This window comes from Branchiostoma lanceolatum, chromosome 1, assembly GCF_035083965.1.
Source record: "Branchiostoma lanceolatum isolate klBraLanc5 chromosome 1, klBraLanc5.hap2, whole genome shotgun sequence".
Taxonomy (NCBI): Eukaryota; Metazoa; Chordata; class Leptocardii; order Amphioxiformes; family Branchiostomatidae; genus Branchiostoma; species Branchiostoma lanceolatum.
Window position 1 is genome coordinate 34426940 of NC_089722.1, and position 25515 is coordinate 34452454.

Consider the following 25515-nt stretch of genomic DNA (forward strand, 5'->3'; position numbering starts at 1 on the left):
GCACTAAGAGGACCGAGCCTTTGCGCTCAGCGGACAAGGTCAGCACAGGCCATTGGATCGACGGCCTTAGCTCGGCCCTCTCACCCCTTCTAGCTAGCTGGCGGGCGGAGGGAAGGATTCGGCTATGCCCCGTGACGTCACTCACCACGTCGAAGTGTCCCGAGTGCGCTCTGCACACTTAGAGTAATGCAGGCACGAGACTTTCTTCAGAACACAGACCCGATAATGAAGGAAACTTCGTTTTCCAATTTTTTTTTTATTCGCACTCGCATTAGTTTTTGGGTTCTCAGACGATGTCATCAGAGCTTTATCTACATAGATGACACTGGCGTAGGAGCGAATCCGGTCATTTTGTTAATGCTCCACCACAAAATGGTCTCCGATTTAATAGTTTTGACTAAGAAGCTTTCGTTATGGATGTCAGGTGTGTGCTTTAAGAAACATTATCAAGAGAGGATCAAGATTACATCTGTTATACCATGATGAAACCTTCAAGATATACATGCTCCAGCACTTTTTCAGGCATACCTAACTGTTATACTGTATACACCGTGCATTTCGCGAAGATGCCAGCCGAGTTAGGAAAGCTCAAGCTGATCATCCTATTATCGCCATGATTTTGTATGTTTGTATGTGTGTCTGTGTGTCTGTCTGTCTGTCTGTTTGTGTTTCCGGATTATTGTAGTCAGCAAAACTCGAGAACCTCTGGATGGTTTATGATATTTGGTGTGTCGGTAGGTGTTGGGAAGACGAAGGTAATGCTGACCTTGGTACTGCAGCAGAATTTTCTGTATCTTTTGACCTGGACGTGCTATGGTCTTGATCTTTTTTTTTGGCTTTTACTTGACTTTTTACAGCCATTTGGCAAAGCGAAGAAAATAAAACGTAGGACTTTGAACCGCTTTAGGTCTCACTCCTGTATTACTTCGAGTGGGTACCCTAAAAGAGTCCGTGCCCCAAAAAATGAACGGCTGCATGAACGTGTGTGTATATCGGTGGGAAATTTCCTTTTAGCTAGCCCAACCTATCTCAAGCGTCAAACTGATGAAAGCTTTTTTGTAACGGAAGAAATAAACAGGTAAAGTTTGGCAGCCGCGCGCGAGGTCGGACGTCCACAGCCGGACATTGGCTCGATCGCGTTCAGCTGGAAAGTGCCTATTTAGGGGGTGTAGCTAAATGCCGTTTGTAATTGCCATAAAAAGGTATTGTATGCCAACAACTGGTAGTTGGCAATTTTTCACATGATCTAGGGTACATGAGCTCAACAGAGATTGAATGACATTGGTGCATTTCTTATAGCTTCATTACGAATGCGCCCATGTAAAACACGTTTTATAACATGTAAGCCTATGGGGCGAAAAAACTTATGAACGAGACCTTAATCGACACGTAAGCTCGCTCCAGTGTTCGCTCGGACATTGACATCTGAACTCTGACCTCTTCATGTTGCATAACTCAGCAATCATACGCTTTCTACTGTATTTTTCTACACGTCGCGACGTCGACCAGCTTGCTGTCTAATTTTACAGGCATCCGTGTTCCAAAGTAATACTGTTGTCTGACACCTGAAGCAGGAAATCAGGATTTCATCATGTCGTCCGCAGGCTTGTCGTTTGAGAACCCCGTATTCGCGGCTTACGCGGCTTACTCCAGCCTCGTCATACTGAAGTTGTTTATCGTGGCCGGATACACCACCTACAAACGCTTCCGCGTGAAGGTACGGTACCTTAAGTTGTCTTCAATCGCATTTTTCTTTAGTCTATCTTGCAGATGTTTGTACATTGTGTGGAGACATCTGACTCTAGCTGCTGATTTGCATGGGGACAGTGGGGGGCACCCAGGTGTCTCAAGATGAAAGAAAATAAGCGAAAACTCCGGTTTTCGAATATTTGGCACCGGACGTGCTGTGGTCTCGATGTCTTGGTAGACTGTAGCTTTCGATGAAAGGTAAAAGTGGTGTAGGTTTGGGCCCGCTAGCAGCTTGCAAGGGAACTGCAGGAACTGTTTTGTAGCGCCTGTGCGTGCGTGCGGTTCCGGTGTAACATCGAACGGTTCGAGCGATTTGGATGATATTTGGTATGTTTACACGTGTGAATAAGTCTTGCTTCATACATTGTTGATATTGAAAATATTCGTTGTAGAGTGTATACTGCCCGTTATTTGACCATTATTTGTCCATGCGTGTCTGATTTTCACACTAATCGATCACGCAGGTTTTCGCAAACCCAGAAGACGTCAAAGGAAACAAGGGGGCTGTGGCTCGACTTGACAACCCTGACGCAAGGAGGAATTTGCATATATCCCATGATGCACCGCGGCAGCAACTATATTAACGTTCGAGCTGTGACGTAATCATTTGAACAAATGGCGGGGCCCGGTGCTGGTACGACCTTGGGAGGTCCCGTAAATACTTTATTTACAGACGAACCGGAGCTTTTTGAGGACAATCCGGAGGTCTTTCTTCGTTGTGTAGACTCTTTTAAGTTCCCAAGTCGGTTCTTGGGCGTTTCTTGCTTCGAGTTGGTGACAAGGAGCTGCCACATAGCGGTACCGGGCGACCCACCAAATGTTCGGCGGACGTGCCTGATGCCGGACCGAGACCTCGACCTGTGTTCGACGGAGTGTCATTTCCGGTGAAGCTGCGTATCAAGTCGAGTTCTACCATAAATGTAAGGTTCACCTTATTTCGTAGATCTTTTGTGACCTCCAGCAGTTTTTGTGAAATAGAGACACTTGTCCAAAAATGAACAAGTTCATAGACAAAACAAAGGTTACGAAATTATGGGGGTGGGGGGTGGAAGAGTCATGACATGCACACCCGCGGCTTTGTCGTTCACGTGTTTTTCATTGCGTTTGGTACAATTCCCTGTAAAACTCTATGGTATTTGAATTGGATTAGAAACTGTGTATCATATTTTTCCTACCCATTATTTAAAAATGCAAAATTATATGCTGTCAAAATTATGGTTTCATATCATTGTTTGGGTATTGGAAGGTTTTTTTACTGAAGACAGGATAGTACTTTCGTTTTGAAATTATAAAAAGAATTATGCCAAGCTTTATAGAATGAATTTGGTATTACTCAATTCAGTATTTATCCTGAATGTGGAGTGAATTGTGACAGAAAATGACCATTATCTATAAGTTTTCTGACAGTCCATATGTGATTAATTGTTTAAAGAAATGTAGAAACTCCATCTTTGCTTGAAATTAGATCAACAATGATATTTTTGGCCAGTACTAAACCATGATGGCTTTTCTTACAGTTCAACTGTTCCAGAGATGTTGGAAAGATGCCGGCTTGCGGGACACTTCTATGGGAGACAGAGATGCTGCCAACAGATTGTAACGCTTTCAATATTCCACCTGACAATGTTAAGGATAGAAATGCCATCAAGTTTGAAGTCTTCTTGGCAAACACTTGGCAGATTGTGGGCTACTGCCCAGGTGCAAAAGTACCTAAACTGACCAGGGCAATAAACAAAGGTCTAGTTACTGAGACTACTGTACAGAGAATTACACATCAGTATTGTCCCCCTGCAAAGAAATTTATGTATAAATCTGAAGTTAAGAGAGGGAGTTGGGAACAAGATAATAAAGAATATACCTACAATTCTTTCCTTTTATCATAGAGTCCAATCCAAGTCACCAAGAGGGTTTTAAAATGAAATTTGTAAAAAAGTTGAACTATTTGTTTGATGTTGTTGATACTTCTACAGTGTTCCAACTGTGTTTTTAAGACGACAAATATTTCCATCATTTTCATAGCCCACAATCTGCCAAGGGTTTGCCAAGAAGACTTCAAACTTGTTTCTAGATTATGACCTTGCAAAAAATGGAAACAGGTGGTTCCATCAATTGAAAATAATGTTATATATAGACCACACCTTTCTTTTCTGTACTACATTATTGAAATTTTTATAGGCTATACTATTGTACAGTAGCATACAGAATATTCTTGAAATTTCAGTATCAGAAAAAGCAACATAACTGTTCTGTTTTGATGTTCCAAATTTTCAAGTTAGCTATAGAATTTCAGATTGAAATTCTCAAGAGAGGCAGAATGTCAGCAAACATAGTTAAAAGAAGTTGAACTATTATCTAAATCCATGTACTATATCCAAAACCATATCCAGTAACTGTTTTTTTTTGGCGTAACATAGTTAAAAACCCGACTGCCTCTCTTGATAACTTCAATGTTTGCTGACATTCTACTTCATCTTTTGTTGTTTACCTAACATTCTTTCTGTCTCCTGTCAGCGTCACTAGTGAACTGATGGAATATTTCCTGTCTGTCTGTTGGCAAAATGACTCCCAAATGTTCTTAACTGGTACATTGTACTACACCTGAATGTAATTCTAATTGTCGTCATTGGCCCATAACTCTTAAAACAAGTTGGGCTACTAAAGTGTAGTGTCTCAGTGCAGAAAGTGTTACTAGTAGTATGTCTCTGTGAGGTTCTGATCCAACTTTTCTGCATCAGCCATCAAGATGGTGAGAGACCCTGTTTAGCTCACCAAAAACCATGACTATATTTGAACAACAGCACTTCTTTGTTTAATGCAATAAGTGACATAGAACTTCAAACTATGTACACATGTGCAAAAGTTTACTTGCAAGTTTCTGAAGAACACACCTGCAAAAACGTTGTACTTTGGAATAACTAATACGGTGTTTGGTGTTTTACTGTAATAAATATAACATGACAGCACCTTTTCTAGAATATCTTCAGTATGTTGTTATAAAAAAAGGTATATACTTGTGATAAGATGACATCTTTAATGTGTGCACAGGAAGAAATAAAGCCACTTTTTCTGAAGAACACATCTCCAAGAGTTTGTCCTGCTTTGACAAGAACAAGAGATACTATAAGAAGTTAAACTACACAACAGCTTATAACATCATACTGATTACTAGTATCACTAGTATATCCAATATAGACATATGTATCTAACGAACCATATACTTATGAATATAACAAAGTTTATACCTGTCTCAAAGTGCAAATTTTCTATCCTAACTTGCAACATGATGACATAAAACATCTTTAGTATTTACACAAGAAATGCTTGCAAATAATACTTCTTTATTAAATATGACAACATGGTCAATAAAATATATTACAATAAATTGACAAAAACAGCCATGGCTTGAGGATACTTTACTTAGCAACAGTTTTCATCATATCTCCAATATGTATACAATAAAGTATTTGCATTTCTGCCTTGACTTGCAACATGAGTCATAAAATATATTTGCTATTAGCTATAGAACAGAAGTAAAAAATTTAGGAAACATTTTGAGAATATATCAAAAGAGATTGCCCGACAAAAACAGCCATGGCTGATAGTAGCCCCGTTTCGGACTGGTAGCAAACCTCTCGCGCCTTTGAAGTAGGAGCCATCTTTCCTCCTGCAGGGGCGGAGCCTGTGCAGTCGGAGGGGACGGTTTCCGTGCTCGTTATAAAATGGGTAAAGCTCATCCCCTCGGAACCTTTCACTGTTTGTCCTGTAGAAGAATGGCAGGTCTGGATTATTCTCCAAGCAGAGGTTTAGGTCGGGGGGTAGTAGTGGCTGGGGTTTTTACCTTGGCCTACGGGAGGCCAACGTAAAAAAAAAACCCGGCCACTACTAACGTTGCCCCCCGACCAAAACCTCTGCTTGGAGAATAGGTCTGGATCGATCTTCTCCGAAAATTCCCTGCAAGAGGTTAAAAACACTGGTGAGTACTAGTTTCTGCCCAAAAACACAACTACCGTTTCAGAAAAAACTGCTATAGACAAAATCCTGTCACTCGTGCCGTAAGTAACTCACAAGCATGCCAACAAAAACAACCACGGCCATGCCCTGCACGGATATGCGATCCCGCGCGACCGTCTTTTTAGCGAATATGCCCACCAACGCCTAACCTGAAGACGTCCACGCTACACAAGTCTCAATGTTTTGGTTATGAATATATCAAGGTTGGGCTCCGATTTACCAATCCTGATCGATCAAACCATCGATCCGAAGTGACAAAATAAAGAAAATCCATTATTTGCATATGTTAATGAATTTAAAGTTCCGCCGCGCGGCCACGCCCACCACAGTATGTAAACAATAACAGCCATGCGATTCTGCGCGGCTGTATAAGTACCCCTAAATAATGTCTGTTTTTTGTGATTTTCCTATGGGTGCTTTTTGGTGCTTTTTAGGTTTTTAGATGCACAGACAGTCTATCATACGTAAAAAACAAATTTTTTGAAAAAACACTACAGTTTGATTAACTAATGCGAAAGATTTTAAGCACGTATATTTGTGTTACCCCATACGACTGATAGGATTATACGCGGGAGAAGTCTATGGAGTTAACCTCGAAATTCAACGGGTTACACCGATGCAACGCCCACCAGTACTTCCCATATGAAACTATAGTTCATGAAGACTTAAAAATGATGAAAATTACTCACCTTATTCTCTTGGCTGCTGACCTACATCTTGAAGATGAGTGACTACACGGCAAGTAAAAGTTTAAACTTTATCTCCCGCCAATTCTTGGTTCACGGGGAACATCGAACGCGATCGAACGCGCGCAAAGCCCCAAGGGATACATGCATATTCCTCCTTGACCCTGACGTAGAGCGCGTGCGCAGACTTCACCACAACGACCTGGAGAACATCCCCGCCTTCCTGGCCGTAAGTGCTGGACGCGTTTTGGCACAAGAAAGAAATTTCAGAAATGAAGAATTATCTGTGCATAGGGCTAGTAATGTATTACAAGACACATGAGTAGCCTGAATACATGCCTGACTTTGGAAAGTAAACCATGCAACTTTTTACACAAACATTGCTACACAAATCGCACTTAAAAGACTCATGACTTCCTATAGACAGTATAGAGGAAAACACACTATTTTGTACTTCCTGTGGTATGTTTTACCTATTAACCAATTTCTACTGAAAATTATTGATATTTTGTCCCGGTCAAGAAAGCGAGGTCCATAGTAATGACGTCATTTGGTCATGTGATTACACAAAGAAAGCTACTCATGCAGACTTGCTATCATCAATCAAAATAGACTCTGGTTATTGCTGATTCAAGAAATCACTGGTCCCTCTCGGTGGTACAACAATGGTCCTGGCCCGTGGACTATAGTAGTTGGGCAGCGTTCGGACGCTGAGACAGAAGTCCGTCCTTGTGTAGTGGGCTGTCGGTTACTAAGGCTGCACCAAGTAATTTTTATGGATGACCTCCTTTGGAGACCCTAAATCTAATGCGAGAGCGCGAAAAAGAAACAAGAAGGGCCGAAAAAAACAAGATGCCTAGATTTGAAATATAATAGTCGACGACACATGTTAGGACACAAATTGAATGAGAGAACTCAGTGTAAAAACCAACAATTCTTTTATTCATCATGAAAACAGCAATAATTTAAATAAATCAGTTGAAGTTGAACAGCAGTTGTTGTCCTGTCCTGTTTCTTTCCATATCCCATTGATTTTGCAGGCCTAAGAGACAAAATTAGTTGCTGTTTAATAACTCTTCGCATGCATTACTACATTTCTACCTATGCTTTAGAAATCCTAATGAATACTAGCAATTATTCAAGAGCCAAATATGGACCAAAAATGATAGAAATAAAAAAAAAAACAAGTATAAATAACCAGAAACGAATAAATGATCATAATCCATGCAGAATACATGAATGCATTCATCTTACACTCCCCCTTCCCAGATTATAATTTTTTCGTACATGGTACTTGATCCAAAACAGACTAAAGAACGGAACTTTTCATACCTCAAAAACAGACTTGGGCCTAGGAGCTTCAGTTGTGGCAGCTGTCTTGTCGACCTCCATGCGGATGAAACACCCGAACTGCTTGGTTGCCTGTCCCATCTGCAGGCCGGAGCAAACTTCAATGTCTCTCCCGATCTTCTCGTCATTGCAGAAGAAATGCACTGTAGCTGATCTTGACAAGACTTGCTTAAAATTGTAAGGCCGAAACTCACTGGCTCGCCGCTACAAGTCTCTCGTACAGTTGCGCGAACGTCAGCTCTCCCTGACCGCCATCGAGAGCGTACCAATCAAGAACAACGTTGCCGCACTTTTTCACTTTTATGCTCACATATCTAGAAAAATTTCCGCTGCTGACAGGAAAAATCCTGTCAGCAGGAAAAATCTGCACTGCTGACAGGATGATCAGTAGAAAAAAATTGCACTACTGACAGGACGATCCTGTCAGCAGTTAGAAAAAATGCACAGCCAACAGGATGATCCAATTTTTTCTACTGCTGACAGGATCATCCTGTCAGTAAGTAGCCACTTCCTTATCTATGCATTTCGCGTGACGAGTTTTACGTTAATCTTACGATTTGCGGCACTGTCGTACGTCTTTGGTCATAGTTACAGGAAGCGGAATTTCTTGGGTTTTTTTTTTCTGGGTACAGGCCAAAATCAATGCGCGCGCGGACGTCATCCATAAAAATTACTTGGTGCAGCCTAATCACAAAATACATGGTCATTGTTGTTGCTACTGCTTGATATATGTACCAAATCCGTATGGTAAACAGAGAAAAGTGCATACTAAAGTTCCCCTGATGTTGTCCCCTCCCCAGGTGGGTCTGCTGTACGTGCTGACCGGCCCGTCCCCCGGGGTAGCCCTGTGGCACTTCCGCATCTTCACGGCGGCCAGGTGTTTCCACACCGTGTCCTACCTGGCGGCTGTGCAGCCCTGGCGGTTCCTGGGTTTCACAGCGGGACTCCTCGCCACCATCAGCATGACTCTACAGGTTCTGATGGCGGGAGCTCTTTAAAACACAACACATGGTCAAGCATTGTCTAATATAGTCTGACGTAGCGATGATACTAGATTTTATTTCTGTCAATTCTGTGCCCTTTGCGCAGTGGATTTTGACGTGGCTATTGACTTTTAAATCAAACAATGATAGTATTAATAAAACAGATACGTTAGCGTCAGTCGTACTAGGATACGATATCTAGTATAATTCACATCATAATTGGTCCGCACATGCCCGAAATGTAATCCTGATAGTTAATAATGCACAAGCTTCATAGTTGTTTTCAAATTTGAAAAGTTGAATTGGTGTCGTAAATAGAAAGAACCGTTTGATGTTTGAAATATGAAATTCCGACAAAGTTGTATATTCATACTCATACCATACACAAAATGCTCTTGTCTAACTCGTAATATTTCACGATCAACTACGGTCAGCTGTAAAAGTCTGTGTAAATCTTGTCTTCAATTAGAGTTTCGGGTCGACTGGTATTTGACGTGCCCAGCAGGTTTAATGTTCTTAGTCGGCGTAGTATCCGCGCTCATAATTACCTTGTTACCTTTATACGGCAGCTATCACTGTTCTTTCTTGGCTTAACGAAAGTGCTCAAGATATAGACTTTTTTCAGGAAAAATAAAATCCTGACCTGGCCATATGTCACGACGCCATTAAATGCACGTCCACATCAACGGTCAAAGGTGAAAGGTTCTCAGGTTATCAAAGTTGTCTTCATTATTCATTGTTCTGTCATCCAACTTACTTGACTTAAAGTATGTCCTGAACTAACACTGCTACCACATACGAATAAGTGTCGTTAACACGTTCGGAATTCTTGGTATTGTTTTCAAAGCCCGGTAAGGCGAAGATGGGCAATCTCGTTTGATCCAAGAGTACTAGCGTAACATGACCTATTTACGTGCAGAACCTATTTACGTCCGGTTTGGCTCATGTCCACATGTCGCCGTGTATTATGCCAATGCCTGTTCACATGAGCAATAAAGAACGTCATAAGTATGATCCTTAGTCATCTCTCTCAATTAACCGAAACAATGAAAAAGGTTTCCGTCCAGCGACATAACAGAATTAACTCCTGAACCAGTAACAACAAGTTGCACGGAAGCGTCACGCATAGCGTTTTTCATATGTAATTCGACATCGCGTACTTCATCATGTTTCTTTTAACTTGCACGATAGCTAGTATCTTTTAGAAGTAGCTGACGTTAAACCTTTCGATGATATTCAGACTATCCATGGTGATTCGAGGTTTGAAACTCTTACAGTTTTAGGAAGGTTCGATACAACCTAGCGACCCCCGCACCGGAGGTTGATTTTTTCACGGCAAAGCATAATGGCCATGCGTTTGTTTTGTTTGAACCTTTGTTTACCACGTGAACGCCACGTGCCGCGCATGTCGGGGAAATTCACAGATAAACGTTGTTTTCTTCCATCGCGTCAAGCAAGTGGCGGTCAGACATAGTGATTTTACTATCATTTATCTGTAGACTAATTTGGACAATTACTGTGCATTTTTTTTCTGGTCTATGTTCTTCAAGCATAGCGCTAGAAGGAAAAAGGCTGACGTGGACGATAATGGGTTACGCTAGCACAATTTTACATCATGTACCTCAGTATAAATACATGCTCGCACGGCGTTAAATGGGCGGAGAAAAACTTACAGACCATGCATTTTCTTTTAAGAAGAGCTGATATTTCTGACCATGGGTTTGAAATTTGGCTCTGTCCGCGCGGTTTTAAGATAAATAACGTTTTGAATAAATCGGACGTTAATTGCTTATGTTACGTTACACCCCAAATAACAAGAAGCTTTCAGACTATCAGCCACCAAACTATCAGTCACCAGTCACCAATCAAAAAATGATTTGTACATGTTACCGGTACGAAAAACTTTCATGGACATGACTAATCTAACATGCATGTAACTCATGTACTGTTATCGATATAATTTGGTTGTTCTAAACGTAGGATAGATTAGCCTGGTAGTATTCTTGTTTGATAGCTGTTGTCATTCATATACCATGTACGTACGATTATCGAGCAATAAAGTTCATTCAATGACATATTCATATCTAACCGTTGCCTGCTCACAGCGCAGTCTGATGACGTACTTCCGGTGACGATCCAGGTTACGTACCGGTTCGACCACTGACATGACCTCACGTATCACTGAAACATTCGAAACATTCGGTCACCCGGAACAAGATTGTCGACGCAGATACACTGGTGAAGATTTAGGTACATTTGGACCACATATAAGACAAATTGTAACGTCCTGTTGACAACCGCAAAGTACGGTCTAAGTGGAAGTGACTCTGATGTCACGTTGATACCGGTGGATACTGACGACGTCTATGCAAAGTCCCCCAAAGTGACGTGCACAGGGAGCCCCACACATTACAAGCCCAAGGTACAGGTTAGAAACAAACATGCACGAAAAAGTGCTCTGTAACTACCTTACCGGAAACATTCCAAGGTGGAAAAATGCGAATCACGTATATTTGGTAACTTATTCTGTAGCGTTATTACGTATATTTGGTAACTTTTTCTGTGGCGTTATCATAACAGAACACGATATTTCGCCAATGGAGATTTCGATGGTTAAAGACCGCAGACTGATTGACGTGGATAATATCAATAAGTTTCACTAGAGAGGCACGGCAATTGGCTATGTTCAAGTTACAATCTACAAAATAACTGAAAACAAAAACCAAAAAAATTTTGATTTTGTAACATTTTGACGCCCTCTTTAAAATAGGATCATGTGAAGGTCAACGGAACTGCAGCCGACTCGCTCGACTCATTTTGTCTTTCCAGAAGTTCAGTACTTATGAGTCAGTTTGGCATGTCTGTGTGCATGTGTGTGCCTGTCTGTGTGTCTGTGTGTGTGTGTGTGTGACGATGTGTGTGTGGTGTGTGTGTGTGTGTGTGTGTGTGTGTGTGTGTGTGTGTGTGTGTGTGTGTGTGTGTGTGTGTGTGTGTGTGTGTGTGTGTGTTTCCGAATTATGTTCTTGGCATATCTCAAGTACCTTTTACGACATTCCATATGTGGGTAGGTCTTGGGAAGACAACAAAGGATTAACGAATTTCCATGATATTCAGTATGCAGATGCGACGTCATAGATGTTATGGGTTGTGGATAAATACTGTGTTCTGCGACGTTGTTTGAGTCTGGGAATAAGGATTTTTTATATTTCTAAGAAAGCATGCGAAATGAAATGTATAGCGAGTAATATGTCAACGGTGAAGGCCCCCGAGACATGCCATTGTATTCAACTTCAGGACCATCAAGCTGCGACAAAGTCATTTTACCTTCATGCCTCCACCGATCAAAGTTGATGACCATGCGTCCCCAGGGAGTTAGGAAGCTGCTAGTGGCCGCCATGTTGATGTCAGTGAGCTGGACTCTATACACCATTCATGGAACACTGCCTGAAAGGTGAGTGCCTGTCTGAACCGCTGCCCTGTTTATGCTTAGCTCACAATTGCACGACTGCCCATAGGGAGGGTACAACCGGTCCAGGCCCCGGCCGCGCTCTGAAGTCGGGATGACACTGAATATTGTGGTTGAAGTCAATATTTCCTTAGTGCTTCCATAACCATGTTGATGAATACCCGGGTTTTTCCGACTGGGGTAACTTTCGCTATTTTTGGGGTATATATTACTCGCCGTTTGTAGTCACGGCAGAATGTGCCTTTTATTTTCAGCGCACCATTTTCACCTCAAAAAACACACAGAGAGCTCGACGCTGACGTCACGATGGTCGAAGTGCAAGACATGCTCAAACTGTGGAAACGCAGTGAGAAGGAATATGGAAAACTCAGGTATCTAATGTCTTAGAAGACAGACTCTCTTCCCATTGTGTGGGGAAAAAAAGCTATTTACGAATACGAAAAGAGGAAATAAGTTAGGGATACATGATTAAATGTATTCATTTTACATTGAACGTTAATCTGGGTTTGTATAAATGATTCTGAAGCTAAGTTGAACTGTTATTTTCAAAAACAAAAATTGGACTTACCCAAATTTTCAACCGTCCAACTCCAGCCTTTTTCACGGAAAGAGCAATCCACAGCTTCTGTGACGTGCAGATAGAACACGTGAGAGCAATGAATCATAAGTTGCAGAAAGTTTATGGTGCCCCCGTCTCTGTTGAGGGATGGTTGATGTAGGTATCCTCTTTTATTCCTCTTACAATTTTTTTAAGGTTCCTCGAACGCAAGCACCCAAGCAAGTCACAACACATACAGATCGAGTCGTCTGGACATTTGTTTACACTGGACAGAGTAGAAATCATGGAGACAGAAACATATTTGCAAAAGGAATAAAAGACACCATCTTCGTCGGAGCCTTACAACCATCCCTCAACAGAAACTGGGTGGGTTTCTGCCACTTACGATACACTGCTCGCGATCGCCGAGTCTATCTGCGTAAGGTCACAGAAGCGATGAGTTGCTCTGACTGGAGCTGGACAGTTGATACATGTAATTTGGGTAATCAATTCCATGTTTTCTATCGAAAATTACAGTTACGAGATTGCTCAGGAATACTCCGGCATTTCTGTGTTTATTCGCTCAAGTCAATCACTTTGAGGATAACGTTAACATGCAGAAGATAGATACAAATAGAAATCTAACTTTGTTATACCTTCACCTGTTTGGCCACCGTAAACCAAATCCCTCCAGCGGGGACTGTTGGCGTTCTAATCTATGTTCTGAATGTCACATATTTCCACCAATCAGGTCAAAGATCAGCCGTGACGTGAATCCTAGAAAACACCTGCTGTATTACTCCGATTTCCGGAAGAACGTCCGTGAATTCCTGCGTCTGCAAAAACAGAATCTCACGTACAGTTTTAGAACACCTGTGGGACACTACAACACCTGCGCTATCGTGGGCAACGGCGGAATACTACAGAACAGCAGCTGTGGTGCGGCCATCGACGCGCATGACTTCGTGTCTAGATGTAACATGGCGCCGACCGAGGGGTTTGAAAAGGACGTCGGTACCAAAACCAGTCACATGATGCTGAACGGGGAAAGTATGTACGACCTTTGGGATGATTTAAACGACACTGTAAGAGAAATCAACATCATCAGGCAGTTCAAGACTCTCAATGGTTCTATTCTGCACTACTCTAAGGTACGAAATAACATGATACCCCGTATATTGACTGGACTGAATGACAAGCTGAAGAAATATTCGAAGCACCATCATACCAATATCACACTGGCCTATGCACAGAGGAACATGGCGAACCCTGTAAATGTGTAAGTATGTTTGCAACTACGAATTTGATACCGCTAAGTTGAAAACTTAGGTGACAAATTCAGATGTAGCAAACAAATTATTCAGAAGAATGAGAGAGCTCTTTGGGAAGATGTTCGACATCACTCCGCGAGCGCTCAATAACGTGACTTGCTGCAATGGAATGCGCCTAAGCGAAAGAGTATCGCAACTTAGCGCAATTTGGCGCAGTCCAGTGAGATAGAATGAAAGGGCCGATTGTGTTGTGAGTGTCACGCGAAATCTAAATATCACCTTAAAATGTGTTTGACATTTTCAATCAGCTCCTAAACACCATATGGTGTATAGGGCAGCGCCATCTCGTAAGCCCTTGAGCCATACTTCATACATACATCAGGTTGATTCAGGTAACTTCTAGCAGTCCATCGGTAGCTCTGTGTGTTGACCTTTCGTAAGTCCTGGGTGGTAAGCAAAGAAGCGGTATGTACCATTTGCATCTTTAGATACATCATGTTAATTTTATGTATCTTTGGTATAACTCGGTTAGAAGGGAGCATTATACAATGTACCACACGGAGGGTGAGCGTTCTTCCCATTAGGTCATTGCTGGAAACAACTAACTGGGTTTCTCCTGCTCCCCGGCCCAGTTCACCCTGTTTTTGCCTCAGCTGACTCAGAGCTCGCTTGTCTCTTTGTTACAGTTTGCTACAGCGGATTTTACGACAAAGTCGCTGGGCGCTGACGCCAACTACCGGCATCATGGCCTTGTTTTTAGACATGAACTTCTGTGACCAGATAACTGTGTACGGCATGTGGCCGTTTCCCGTCGATCCCCGCGGCAGGCCTTTAAACTACCACTACTACCAGGTGGGAACGGAACAGCTACAGAACGAACGTCACACCTACAACACCGAGATTCACTACCTGGCTAAGTTACACAGCAAGGGCGTCGTCAAACTTGTTATACAGCCCTGTCGCTAGGACAGGCAAGTCAGAATGAAATCAAACAGCGCGACATCCAACCGAGCCAACCAACGGACCAACTAACCAATCAACCGAGTAACTAGCCAGCCAGCCAGCTAGCCTGCCAGCCAGCCAGCCAGGCAACCAACCGACCAACGAACCAACCAACCAACAAAGTTACTAACCAGCCAGTCAACCAACCATCCATCCATCCATCCATCCAACCAACCAACCAACCAACCAACCAACCAACCCAACCCAACCCAACCAACCCAACCGATCGCCAATCTAACCAACCAACCGACCAACCGACCAACCAACCAACCATCCAACAAAGTAACTAACCAGCCAGTCAACCAACCAACCAACCAACCATCCATCCATCCATCCGTCCGTCCGTCCGTCCATCCGACCAACTAACCAACCATCCAACCGAACAACCGACCAGCAGACCCCAACCAACCAACCAACCAAACCGACCATCTGACCCAACCAACTAACTAACCACCCCCCCCCACACACACACACACATACTTACATGCATACACACATACACGAACGCGGATGAAACTATAAAGCCCCTGACACACATGTGCGTATATACATGTACAAGTCCGCATGAGTTGGGTATTAACATGTTTTGGGTTAAGGTTAAGTTTGCAGCCGAAGAAGTCATGTCTTTGGTTCGATAACTAGGCTACACAACGATGGGTCGAAGTAGAAAACAACTTCTTCCCCGCAAACTTTACTAAATACAAAAAAATTCTAATGCGCAACTCATACGCACTTGAATATACGCACACGTGTGACAGGGCCCTAACCTTCTAGCCGAAGATACCTTTTTCACGCGGCGGACATGATAGAATGAAAATGAGGCCATTGTGGCAAACATTGTACCAATCCTAACTGTCAATCACAATTAGCAGTTTATCCAATGATTACCTGCTAATTAGAGAATCGACCAATGAGGAAGTGGCTGCATGACCGTCAAATATTTGCATTTCTATGTTTTTATTTTACATTTGTACGTTTTGACAGAGGAGGGCGGAGACTATGGGATCGGCCAACGAAGCTCTAAATTGCTGCATCTTTTTTGTGCATTACATTAGTTGTGATATTGATACTTGGATATCATATTTTAAAACTTAACGTGATTTAGGAGGAAAAATCTATCTGTACATTATTTTTGCTTCTTTGCCTCATAGGCCTCGTCTTCATTCTATCATGTCCGCCGCGTGAGAAATGTGTATAGCACCAAAATACGGTGAAATGCAGATCATGGCGTTGTAATCTCAGGGTAAGCAGCATGTTGTGATTTGTGAAATCTTGAAAGCGTTACTAGTATATAACGTTCTCATTGATTGTGCATGCAGATGGTGTCGGGCCTACTTTCTTGGAGAAGGTACCAACTCCCCCCCCCCCCCCGGGTAGACCGATGATAATGACCCAGTCACTCAATCATATCAACTACAATTTGAATCCCAGAGATGACGTAAGGGATGTAAATATTGCTATTGGCTCGCTACTAAAACTGGTATCTCACTGGACTGGGCCAAATTGCGCTCGGAAATTGCGCCGGAATGTCACTTATTCTCAGTTTCTGCTCCAAATCAGATACAAGATAACTTTATCGGAAATCATAGTGTTGCCGCTGAATTTAAAACCAAAGTACAAGGGTTTCTACAAAGATTTTTTTAAAAGATTTGCAGTGAATGCGCCGTTTTGCCAATTGCTAATTGTTTTTAATTTTGCGCCGATTCCATATATCTACCTATCTATCTATATATAGTATTGGGCAAAACCCGGTTGGGGTGTCGCGCCCAGGGTGCACGCCTAAGGCGGCCGGTGGTGGTGGTGCTCCACAAAAAAAAGTGCAGAATTTAAACTAAACGATTGATGCCACTTTGCGACTGCCTTTCGCAATTTGACGCAGTCCAATGAGATACCCACTTAAGGTGAATGACCTCCTTAACACGTCTTCCTGCCAACTTCTAGGACGGTGTGCTGTCAGCTATGACGTTACGTGATATCAACGTGTCCTGTTTCCGGTGACGTCTCTACGATGACGCTTGGGGGCTATTTGCGGAGGGGGTGGGGCGATACAAGCAACCTTAAAAAGATAATTAGTTTATTGCAAATAAATGATCGAGGACTACTTGCAGGTATATATAAAACATGGATGAAAGAATGACAGAATCTATGTTACACTACAACCTAAAATATATCAAGCTGGCTTTGCTGGGTTATGTTTCACCTGACACCCACGTACACGTACAGGTAGCGCTAAAAATTGGGCTAAGGAAATGGAGGGCATGTTATAATGGATTGCATGCGTTTCGTGGTGAAAACAAGACCCACTTGTACTGTAGATAGAGTTGTTTATCTGTCCACAGGAATGTGACAACCTTACGAGTGCAGGTTTAAAGCATACACAAGGACATGGGCGTCTTTGTTTGATGTAATCACACGGCCTTGTCTGGTTTCGGGGCATGTAGAGAGGGCGACAGAGTTATAACACATTACAGTAAAGGTATGATCTACAGAAAACCAATATGGCATGGAGATAAAAATGTATAGAGAATGTAAAAAATGTAAAGACAGTAATCAGGCACGGTATCGGCGGTGGAGAGTGGATGTGGGGTGTAACGATGGGTTTATATGATTCAGGCTATCTGTGGAAGACAGCGAATGTCCTTGACACGACATGACGTGTTCTACAGTAGTATTTAAAAGAGTTTTTATCAGTTATACGATAGGAAGGGTGGTATCTTTGCACACGTTAAGTAACTAGTACACAAAATTAAGGATTCTACTTAGTGGTTCACTACATTTTCATACTTAAAGAACGTTGCATTAAACTTTTGCAGACCCCCCTCCCATAGACGTTTATATATATATATATATATAGTGCAGGGACACCGAGACATCTCAAGACACCCCGACAGTACCACAGCAATGTGGTGTGGACACGGCACCACCATGATGAAGAGCGAGTTATTTCCGCTTAATGAGAAATAAACTGTAACGTGAAGAATAACAGATTAACTTGCATGATAATGATAAAGACTTCATATAGGTACGACCGATGTCCGCAGGTAAACCTAAAATTCGTCCTTGTCCTTTATGAGAGAAGAATGTGCTGACAGGAAACGTGGTCATCCCCCGAGGTCGGTATGGACAGTCGGGATGTGGAACGACCGTGTCAAGGCCGAGACGAGCAGCTATAAATGAATGAATGAAGACCTTTATTGTACACATATACCCATGTACCCACTGGGCTAAGTACAGATCAAATTATTACAAGAATTATTAACTACATGAATGCACTACCAAGTGAGCACGGGAGACAAAGAGAGGGTGGCTAGAAAAATTCCCTTCGCGCATGCTGAGTTGTCAAAGTTTCATAGGTGCATTGCTGTACTAGGCGTGTCCCACTGAATGTTGTAATTCATATACGATTTTCATATACGTAGCCATCACGAAAATAAGTCTAGAAGTGCTCAAAACGTCTCTTGTCATGCAACAATGTCTCTCAAATTGTTATGGCAGATGAATACAATAAACCGTTACTAGAGACAAAATATCTTGTCGCGTAGAGTGCAGATATTTGTTCTAATCAGTAGCTAAGATCACTTTAACTTGAGTTGAGTTGTAGTCCGCAGTGCCGGAAACACGCAGCGCCCGAGGGACATTCCTCCAAAGTGATGCGAGATCACGCAGAACTCCGCTCAGGTGTGACACAGGTGTGCATAAATGCACGCCTTGTGTGTGTCCAGTCCACTTTGAGCTGTAGATTTGGTGAGATTGGGTGAGAAGACAGACATGGGGGCTGTGAGGACGACCTACCTGCTGCTCATCCATGTGTTAGTGTATCAGCACATCGCTTCCGCAGGTAAGCACACATACCAGTTCTCTGTAGAAAACATGCCTGATTATTGGCGATGATACCGAGTCGTCGTGTGGCCTTGCCCATGCAGGTATGTCGTGAATGCCGCCACCGGCGATCCGACTTAGGCCGTGTTCCCACTCAGTAAAAGTAATCCAATGTTTCACTTCGAAAAGCTAGCGATTCGGTTGTGTTCACACCTACCTTTTAAAACCGCGCTCTTGCGTCCTAAGTTATGGCGCAGAGCACGGTATTTATTCGCGACCCCTAACGTTAACATGATGTGGGTACATACATGTAACATGAAGTAGTACGGCCAGCATTCTTGAACTGTGGGTGGGTCGTTATAAGACCGCGTAATGATTATATTTCTGTTCTGTTCTGTTGGATGTCATTATTTTTCAATTTTATTCAATCAAAATCAAAATTACTGTCAGCTTTTCTGTGGCACTGTCACAAAAGTCTCCTCGACCTTGTGTATGGATGAACTGCTACAGTTTCCGAGATGCAATGATTGAAAGTCCAGATCTTTGTTGACGTTTAAGAAAGAACATGAATCAATAACATGTGGTAGTTGTAACAATAACAATATTTCACGATCATTTTCTATTCTTTGGAAAGTAACATTTCCACAAACGTCTCAAGGCATCACATACAAATGGTGCCAAACCATTGTGATTTCTTTGCAAGGATCTTTCAAAGAACTTTTATCATCTTCTCCGGGTACTAGAGTACTCGGGGAAGATTATGTTTTTGGTTGAGCCAGCTGTTTGGTGGGTCTGTATGTATGTCAAGAGCATAACTCAAGAAACCTTTGATGAATCTTTATGATTTTTGATAAGTGTGTAGTGGTTGTGCACAGGAAGGTCGAGTTAAAAAATGTTTCACCTTGCGTTTTTCAACAGTACTGCAGCGGACTTTTAATTTTTGTTTGTTTGTATGTAGGCAAAAAAAGTGACGGAAACGTTGATGGATCCTCATGATTTTTTGTAGGGGTGTAGATGTTGTGGAAAAGGAGGTTAAGTTGAAACTTGGTTCCCCTGACATTTTCCTTCAGTACTGCAGCGGGCTTTGTGTGGATGTGAATTTGTACGTGGACAACATAACTCCAGAAGCTGTTTATGGTCTGTATGATGTTTAGTGGATGGGTAGGGTTTACAAAAAGAAAGTTCAAGTTCGATAATGGTCCTTCTAGCGGGTACCTAAAGTACTGCAGCGGAGCTTCAAAATTTTTGAGCATATTTTCTGAAAGTGCTATGGTCATGATTTTTGCGTGGTACATAGCTCATGCCACAGAAATTAAGTTGTGTAAGTTTGGGTCCTCTAGCGTCTTGTTTGGAACTGCAGTGGGTGTTTTTATTTTGACCTTCGGACATGAATAACTTAAGAAGGGGTCGACAGATCGTCGTGAAGATTGGTATGTAGAGATCTCAGATGGTGCTTTACATAATCAATAACTAATTATGCAAATCAGGAGCTAATCTGCATAATTAGTTAGGATAGTTTGTAAATCCATTACATTGTATAATGGGGCATGTGACAGTATTCCCGAAACGGGTCAACAGAGGGCCTTGCCTAAAAGTATAGATAAACAGATGGGGCACATAAATAAACAGATGGGTCAGTGTGCACTCCAATCAGGTGTGTGGGACCGGTTGGTTTTTATCGTGTTCAGTTTAGGCATCTTTTGTCCAACATACGGTTGGAGACATAAGGAAAAGGGGACAAAATAGAAAGCCTGACAAAAACACCTAAAAACATGTCAAAAACCAGCCGGACCCACTCCTCTGCTCAGAGAGTACACTGCACCAAAACTGCACCACTGCTACCGTATGGAAAAGTAACATGTACTATGTCTTGCAAAATGTGTATGATATGGAATAAAGATTTGTTCTATTCATATATATTCATATATTCATATATATTGACTGTACCATTTGATTATAACTTTCAACTTATTTGATGACATATATCAGCACACTATACACATATGATAGTCTTGTACCACCAAATGATTTGCCTATCTAGACTGGACTCACCCCCCCCCCCCCCCATCATAACTTTCAAACGGTATGGTGTATGATCAAGTTTGCAGGAGGTGATAAGTATGAAATATTAATCACTCTCCACAATAAGCCTTGATTATTTGGCGAAGATAATGTGTTCGTTGAACTCTAGTTTTTAATCTACTGCTTCCACCCAGCTTTGAAGGAAACCCAAGCAATATTAGGGTCGGAAAATCGGATTTTGAAAGTCAATTAATTTAGTCATTTGTATACATGATTAATTCAAACAACACTTTCACAATGTACAGCAACGTCCATGATGCAAAAATACGACGTTGTGGTCGGAGTTTTTGTAGGCTCGCGAAACTAAGGGAATCATGATCATCGCACGACACGATTTTGCGCGGTTTTAAAATCCTAAAAGTATGTAGCTTTTACGCAAATGTGCTAAACTATCATAGTAAATGTCACTACCATAAAGATGTCTGCATTTTATCCTCCTTTTTACCTTCGCCGAGAAGGCTATATTATCGGTTACACCAGCTGTGTAGTGGGTCTGTATGTATGCAAACAGCATAACTCGAGAAACCTTTGATGAATCTTCGTGATTTTTTGGTAGGTTAGTAGCGGTTGTGGCAACAAAGTTCAACTTCGAAAATTATTCACCTGGCGCTTTGGACTATGTATGTTTGTGTGTAGACAACATAACTGAAGGAACTGTTAATGGATCTGCATGATTTTTGGTGGGTGCGTAGCGATTGTGGAAATGGAGGTCAAGTTCAAAAATGGGTCACCTGGTATTTTCCTACGTTACTGCAGCGGGCTGTGTATGTATGCGTATTTGTTTGTAGACAGGATAACTCGATGAGCTGTTGATGGTTGTGCATGATATTTAGTGGAGTTTCATGATGGGCCTCCTAGCGGGTACCTAAGGTACTGCAGCGTAACTTCAAAGTTTGAGGTCAAATTTTCTGCAAGTGCTACGGTCATGATTTTTGTGTGGTAGACAGTTCACGCCACAGGAAGTAAGTTGTGTATGTTTGGCCCTCTAGCGGCTTGTTTGGAACTGTAGCGGGTGTTTTTGTTTTGAACTTCGGACAAGAATAACTAGAAAAGGGGTCGACGGATCGTCTTTATTTATGGTAGATAGATAGCTTGATTCATGCTTTACATAATTAGATACTCATTATGCAAACCAGGAGCTAATTTGCATAATCAGCAAGGAAAGTTTATACATCCTCTGCATTTCATAGTAAGCTCTCAAACATGTGACATATGTAAATGAAAAATAGAGGTATCGATAGATATAAAAAATGCAAATAGCTACCTAATTTGCGATACTTTTAAATACCATAATGGTAAATGATGGGAATTTCATTCTCGTGGCATTAGAAAGCTAAGTAATGGTGAACATTCATCAGGCATAAATCATGCATATCAGGGCATCATTAACATGATTTATAAAGACATTTCTTACTATACGACCTGATTTCGGGGCCCGAGACACTATGTCCGAGCTGGGGTTGAGAATGCAGGTCATGTGAACAGGTGGCCTTACAAAAAACACTCTAGTTTGAAACTAGATTCACATTTAGGGAAATTAGATGTCTATGATTATTCATGTCTATAATTTCATCGCACTACCTTATGGACAACTCACGCATATTACGGTGGTGCGCATATAACGAGTTATCCTTTGAAATGGAGCAACCAGCTGTGGATTATCATCATTTGTGTTGTGAGAATTAATCACTTCTATATCAATCATAATCATTAATCATGATACCTCATCTTGCTTTCAATTTGTGTAAAGACAGAAAAACAGGCATGTGCAAGGTGTGCGAACACATGTCGGCTCTCCGTACATACAATTTCTGTCTGCATTTCAGCTGTCCTAGCACCGCGAACAGCTGCAGGAACAGCAGGAGACAGCCCCACCCTGTTGGACAGGGTAGTTGACAGCATACTTACAGACAACGACGCCGAGCTCAACAACGCGATCAACGATGTTAGAAGTACGTGCATCTTTTACAGACATTTAACATTGCTAAATCTCTCAATTGAAATTAACATAAAAGTCAAACAAGCCAAGACGTTTGCTTTTCAAGGCATGTACACGTAGGTTCTTTGTTTGTTTGTTTGTTTGTTTGTTTGTTTGAACCTATATTCATCGATGCGAAGTTTAAATCGGTCTGCAGCCATCTCTTTAATGAGGCCATGGAAATTGACTACTATATCAACAACATCTTAACTAGCCGAATAACTAATCTTAAGATATTTAATTATAAGCTCAGTTAAATACAGGCTTCTCTCCAGGTTATACTGTTCGAAAACACTATTTCTTGCGATTGTGGTTAGAATATGATGAGTATTATGTCAGACATTTATACATGCATAATATGCCAGAGATACAGTTTGTGGGTACAGTGGGTTCTAAATGTATGCATGTACAGAAACTGTCAGCTTACATGCTACTTAAAGGTGTCAGCAAAATTCCAAGTAAATGCGAAGAGAATATTTACACGTTTACGTAGGTGAACAAAGAAATCCCGTCGCCCTCAAGCCGTCAGGTAATGACGTCACGGAGGAAAAGGAGAAGAACATCTTCTCTTCGCAGCTGAAGACAATTTTGGAAAGTGTTGACGCCTTAAGCCGCAATGTCAACATTCACCAGTCAAAAGGTAAGACCTAAACGTACACCCATTTCAACAACGCATTTGTTTGACTGGATACTGTGTATTTTATCATATTTGCTTATCACACTAACTTATCTTAATTGTACTTTGCGCGGCCATTTTGTTTGTAGAGGTCACGTAGTTTGCGTCGAGCGTCTGGGACCACAAGGGAATATTGGCAAAAATTCGCCAAGTTGGCGCAGACTAATGAGGTATTCGCCTCAGTTTAAGACATCAAATTTGTGATGGCAAAGGTTGTTGTGGTCACTTTAGATACTAAAAAAGACACTTAAACCTCCGATCCTGGATATGACTGTATTTTGAAATATAGTCTTTAATGTAACGTTGCACCCGCTGCAGAGACATTGGCAGGCGATCCTGAAAGGGAAGAAGAGGAAAAGGAAGCAAGCCTTTTGATGAAGTCTTGGAGCCCAAGGAGCCCTCAAAATGTCGGTGCTGAAAATAATGAAGTCTTTGATGTGGAAAAAGGACCATCTGTGAACGGTATTTCATACATTATTTCTTTCAATCAGCAATAAACGCTGCTTATATCCTTGTCACATTTTTTGCGAGCTTAGGCCGTGCACCCTGATCGCTGGAAGGTCGACCGATTCTAGAATCGACAGAAGGTCCTTAAAATCTCACCTGATAAATTCGCGCTCCTATCGGCCTGTAATCCCGACTGTAACCGGAAGGGGGTTATTTACCTCCGACAGAGACACAGGCTACTAAAATTCTACCCTGTTATATTGAGCGAATCTTGGGCGATCGTCTGGGAATACATGATTTAATTTGATTTATTCGACTGTAAAAAGTACAGCCAGGGCTACCCAACTAGCCAAAGGCTATTACAAAGGGTCAGCCCTGGGAACAGCATTCATTACAAACGTTCACAGAGTTCATTACAAACGTTCACAAAGCACGCCAAACAGATACATAAAACGCCAAAATAAAAACATAGAAGAAACAAAATTAACAAAAAATAGCACAAAACTAAAGCGCCTATGGTAAAAAATGCACGAGAGTTACATCTGGGAATACATCTATGGTAATGAACCGTGAAGTCATGAAATAGCACAACCCCTAGCACGCGGACGTGGTAAGAGAAAAGGTTCCTTGCAAAAAGGCATTAGTCCAATCAGTTTTGTCAGAATTACACGCTAGTTCAAGGAAGTCAACATTTGCAAACAAACGCAGAAGGCTGGCGAAACTCGCCCGACGTAAGCCATCCGATTTGCAGTCGACGATCAACAAGTCGGCCCGTGCTCGCCCTACATCAGGACGATAATCAGGAATGCTTGGTCCTCAAAGATCTCCGGCGACGGATACGTTTCGGTACACAGCGACCATTGGCGGGCTCCTGAAAATCGCTGACGGTCCCTGAAAATCGCATGCTCATCGAGAAAATACCCGACGTATTACTGCCGAAAATGTCTTTAGAGATCGCAGATTCATCGTCCGATCGATTTTGCGCAATGTGACAGGGGTATAGGGACTGCCATGCCGCATTTAACAAATGCAGTGGGTAAAAGATGCATGGTACCATGTACAGATCACGTATTCTGTGATCAAATAAGTTTTATATATTAACAGGCGCTAGAAGTGAAGGGGAAGATTTACCAGGGGCTTCAGAAACGACTAACTTACAAGAGAACAGGAAGGACCTACACAAACCAACGGAGAACGCCATCAGCAATCTACAAAGTCAGGAAGGTAATGTTAAACATCATCACGCACATTTACCTTTTTCAATCTGATTCAAAATGCTGGAGCAGATTCTAAATCATGTACAACCAGTTATGCATGAAGATTGAATAAACATAGGGCACTAAACGTCAGCACCTTAGGTCTTGTGAAGTGTAGAACCAGGAGGACCTAACGTTAAGTTTCAGCAGATACGATAGCGTGCACGAGCCTATTTGATATTCCATAGTGTAGCGTTTATA

General features: G+C 41.9%; 3 protein-coding genes and 2 long non-coding RNA genes across 8 annotated transcripts in view; 4 read left to right on the plus strand and 1 right to left on the minus strand.

The window, feature by feature from the left end:
- Positions 1-1413: 1413 nt before the first annotated feature.
- On the plus strand, positions 1414-9793 carry LOC136420895 (microsomal glutathione S-transferase 1-like). The gene is made up of 4 exons (XM_066408014.1): positions 1414-1717; positions 2214-2271; positions 6608-6675; positions 8597-9793. The coding sequence occupies exons 1-4, from the start codon at positions 1592-1594 to the stop codon at positions 8792-8794; spliced, it is 450 nt and encodes a 149-aa protein (XP_066264111.1). The 5' UTR covers positions 1414-1591; the 3' UTR covers positions 8795-9793.
- Positions 2283-4827, plus strand: LOC136420902 (uncharacterized). The gene is made up of 2 exons (XR_010753348.1): positions 2283-2669; positions 3267-4827. It is a non-coding gene; the product is annotated as an uncharacterized lncRNA (long non-coding RNA).
- On the minus strand, positions 4761-6606 carry LOC136420910 (uncharacterized). The gene is made up of 2 exons (XR_010753349.1): positions 6450-6606; positions 4761-5700 (listed from the first exon to the last, which is right to left on the minus strand). It is a non-coding gene; the product is annotated as an uncharacterized lncRNA (long non-coding RNA).
- A 1156-nt stretch (positions 9794-10949) lies between the features above and the next one.
- On the plus strand, positions 10950-18039 carry LOC136420929 (alpha-2,8-sialyltransferase 8B-like). Of its 3 annotated transcripts, none has more exons than XM_066408079.1 (5): positions 10950-11201; positions 12074-12230; positions 12500-12616; positions 13535-14062; positions 16998-18039. In XM_066408079.1, exons 2-5 carry the CDS (start codon positions 12130-12132, stop codon positions 17017-17019), a joined length of 768 nt encoding a protein of 255 aa, XP_066264176.1. In that variant the 5' UTR covers positions 10950-11201; positions 12074-12129; the 3' UTR covers positions 17020-18039. The 3 variants fall into 3 exon arrangements, with proteins under 3 accessions (XP_066264176.1, XP_066264185.1, XP_066264168.1); XM_066408088.1 differs by lacking the exon at positions 16998-18039 and adding an exon at positions 14741-14945 and having other exon boundaries at positions 13535-13934; XM_066408071.1 differs by having other exon boundaries at positions 10952-11201; positions 14741-18039.
- A 681-nt stretch (positions 18040-18720) lies between these two features.
- Positions 18721-25515, plus strand: part of LOC136420918 (uncharacterized) — a 30248-nt gene continuing 23453 nt past the window's right edge. Inside the window, exons 1-5 of one of the 2 annotated variants that reach the window (XM_066408050.1) lie at positions 18722-18894; positions 22784-22909; positions 23429-23575; positions 23930-24073; positions 25163-25282. In XM_066408050.1, the coding sequence (XP_066264147.1) occupies positions 18825-18894; positions 22784-22909; positions 23429-23575; positions 23930-24073; positions 25163-25282 (607 nt within the window). In that variant the 5' untranslated portion in view covers positions 18722-18824. Of the gene's footprint in view, positions 18895-22783; positions 22910-23428; positions 23576-23929; positions 24074-25162; positions 25283-25515 lie in introns of both variants that reach the window. The other variant, XM_066408059.1, reaches the window with a different exon arrangement.

What these genes read in the sequence shown, in the direction of transcription:
- LOC136420895 (XM_066408014.1), top strand. Translation starts at nt 1,592, where the DNA reads ATGTCGTCCGCAGGCTTGTCGTTTGAGAACCCCGTATTCGCGGCTTAC. An exon ending in GGCTGTGGCTCGACTTGACA is followed by an intron (nt 2,272 to 6,607) that starts ACCCTGACGCAA and finishes TATTCCTCCTTG; the next exon opens with ACCCTGACGTAGAGCGCGTG. An exon ending in ACATCCCCGCCTTCCTGGCC is followed by an intron (nt 6,676 to 8,596) that starts GTAAGTGCTGGA and finishes TCCCCTCCCCAG; the next exon opens with GTGGGTCTGCTGTACGTGCT.
- LOC136420929 (XM_066408071.1), top strand. Translation starts at nt 12,130, where the DNA reads ATGACCATGCGTCCCCAGGGAGTTAGGAAGCTGCTAGTGGCCGCCATG. An exon ending in AAGGAATATGGAAAACTCAG is followed by an intron (nt 12,617 to 13,534) that starts GTATCTAATGTC and finishes TCCACCAATCAG; the next exon opens with GTCAAAGATCAGCCGTGACG. An exon ending in ATGGCGAACCCTGTAAATGT is followed by an intron (nt 14,063 to 14,740) that starts GTAAGTATGTTT and finishes TCTTTGTTACAG; the next exon opens with TTTGCTACAGCGGATTTTAC.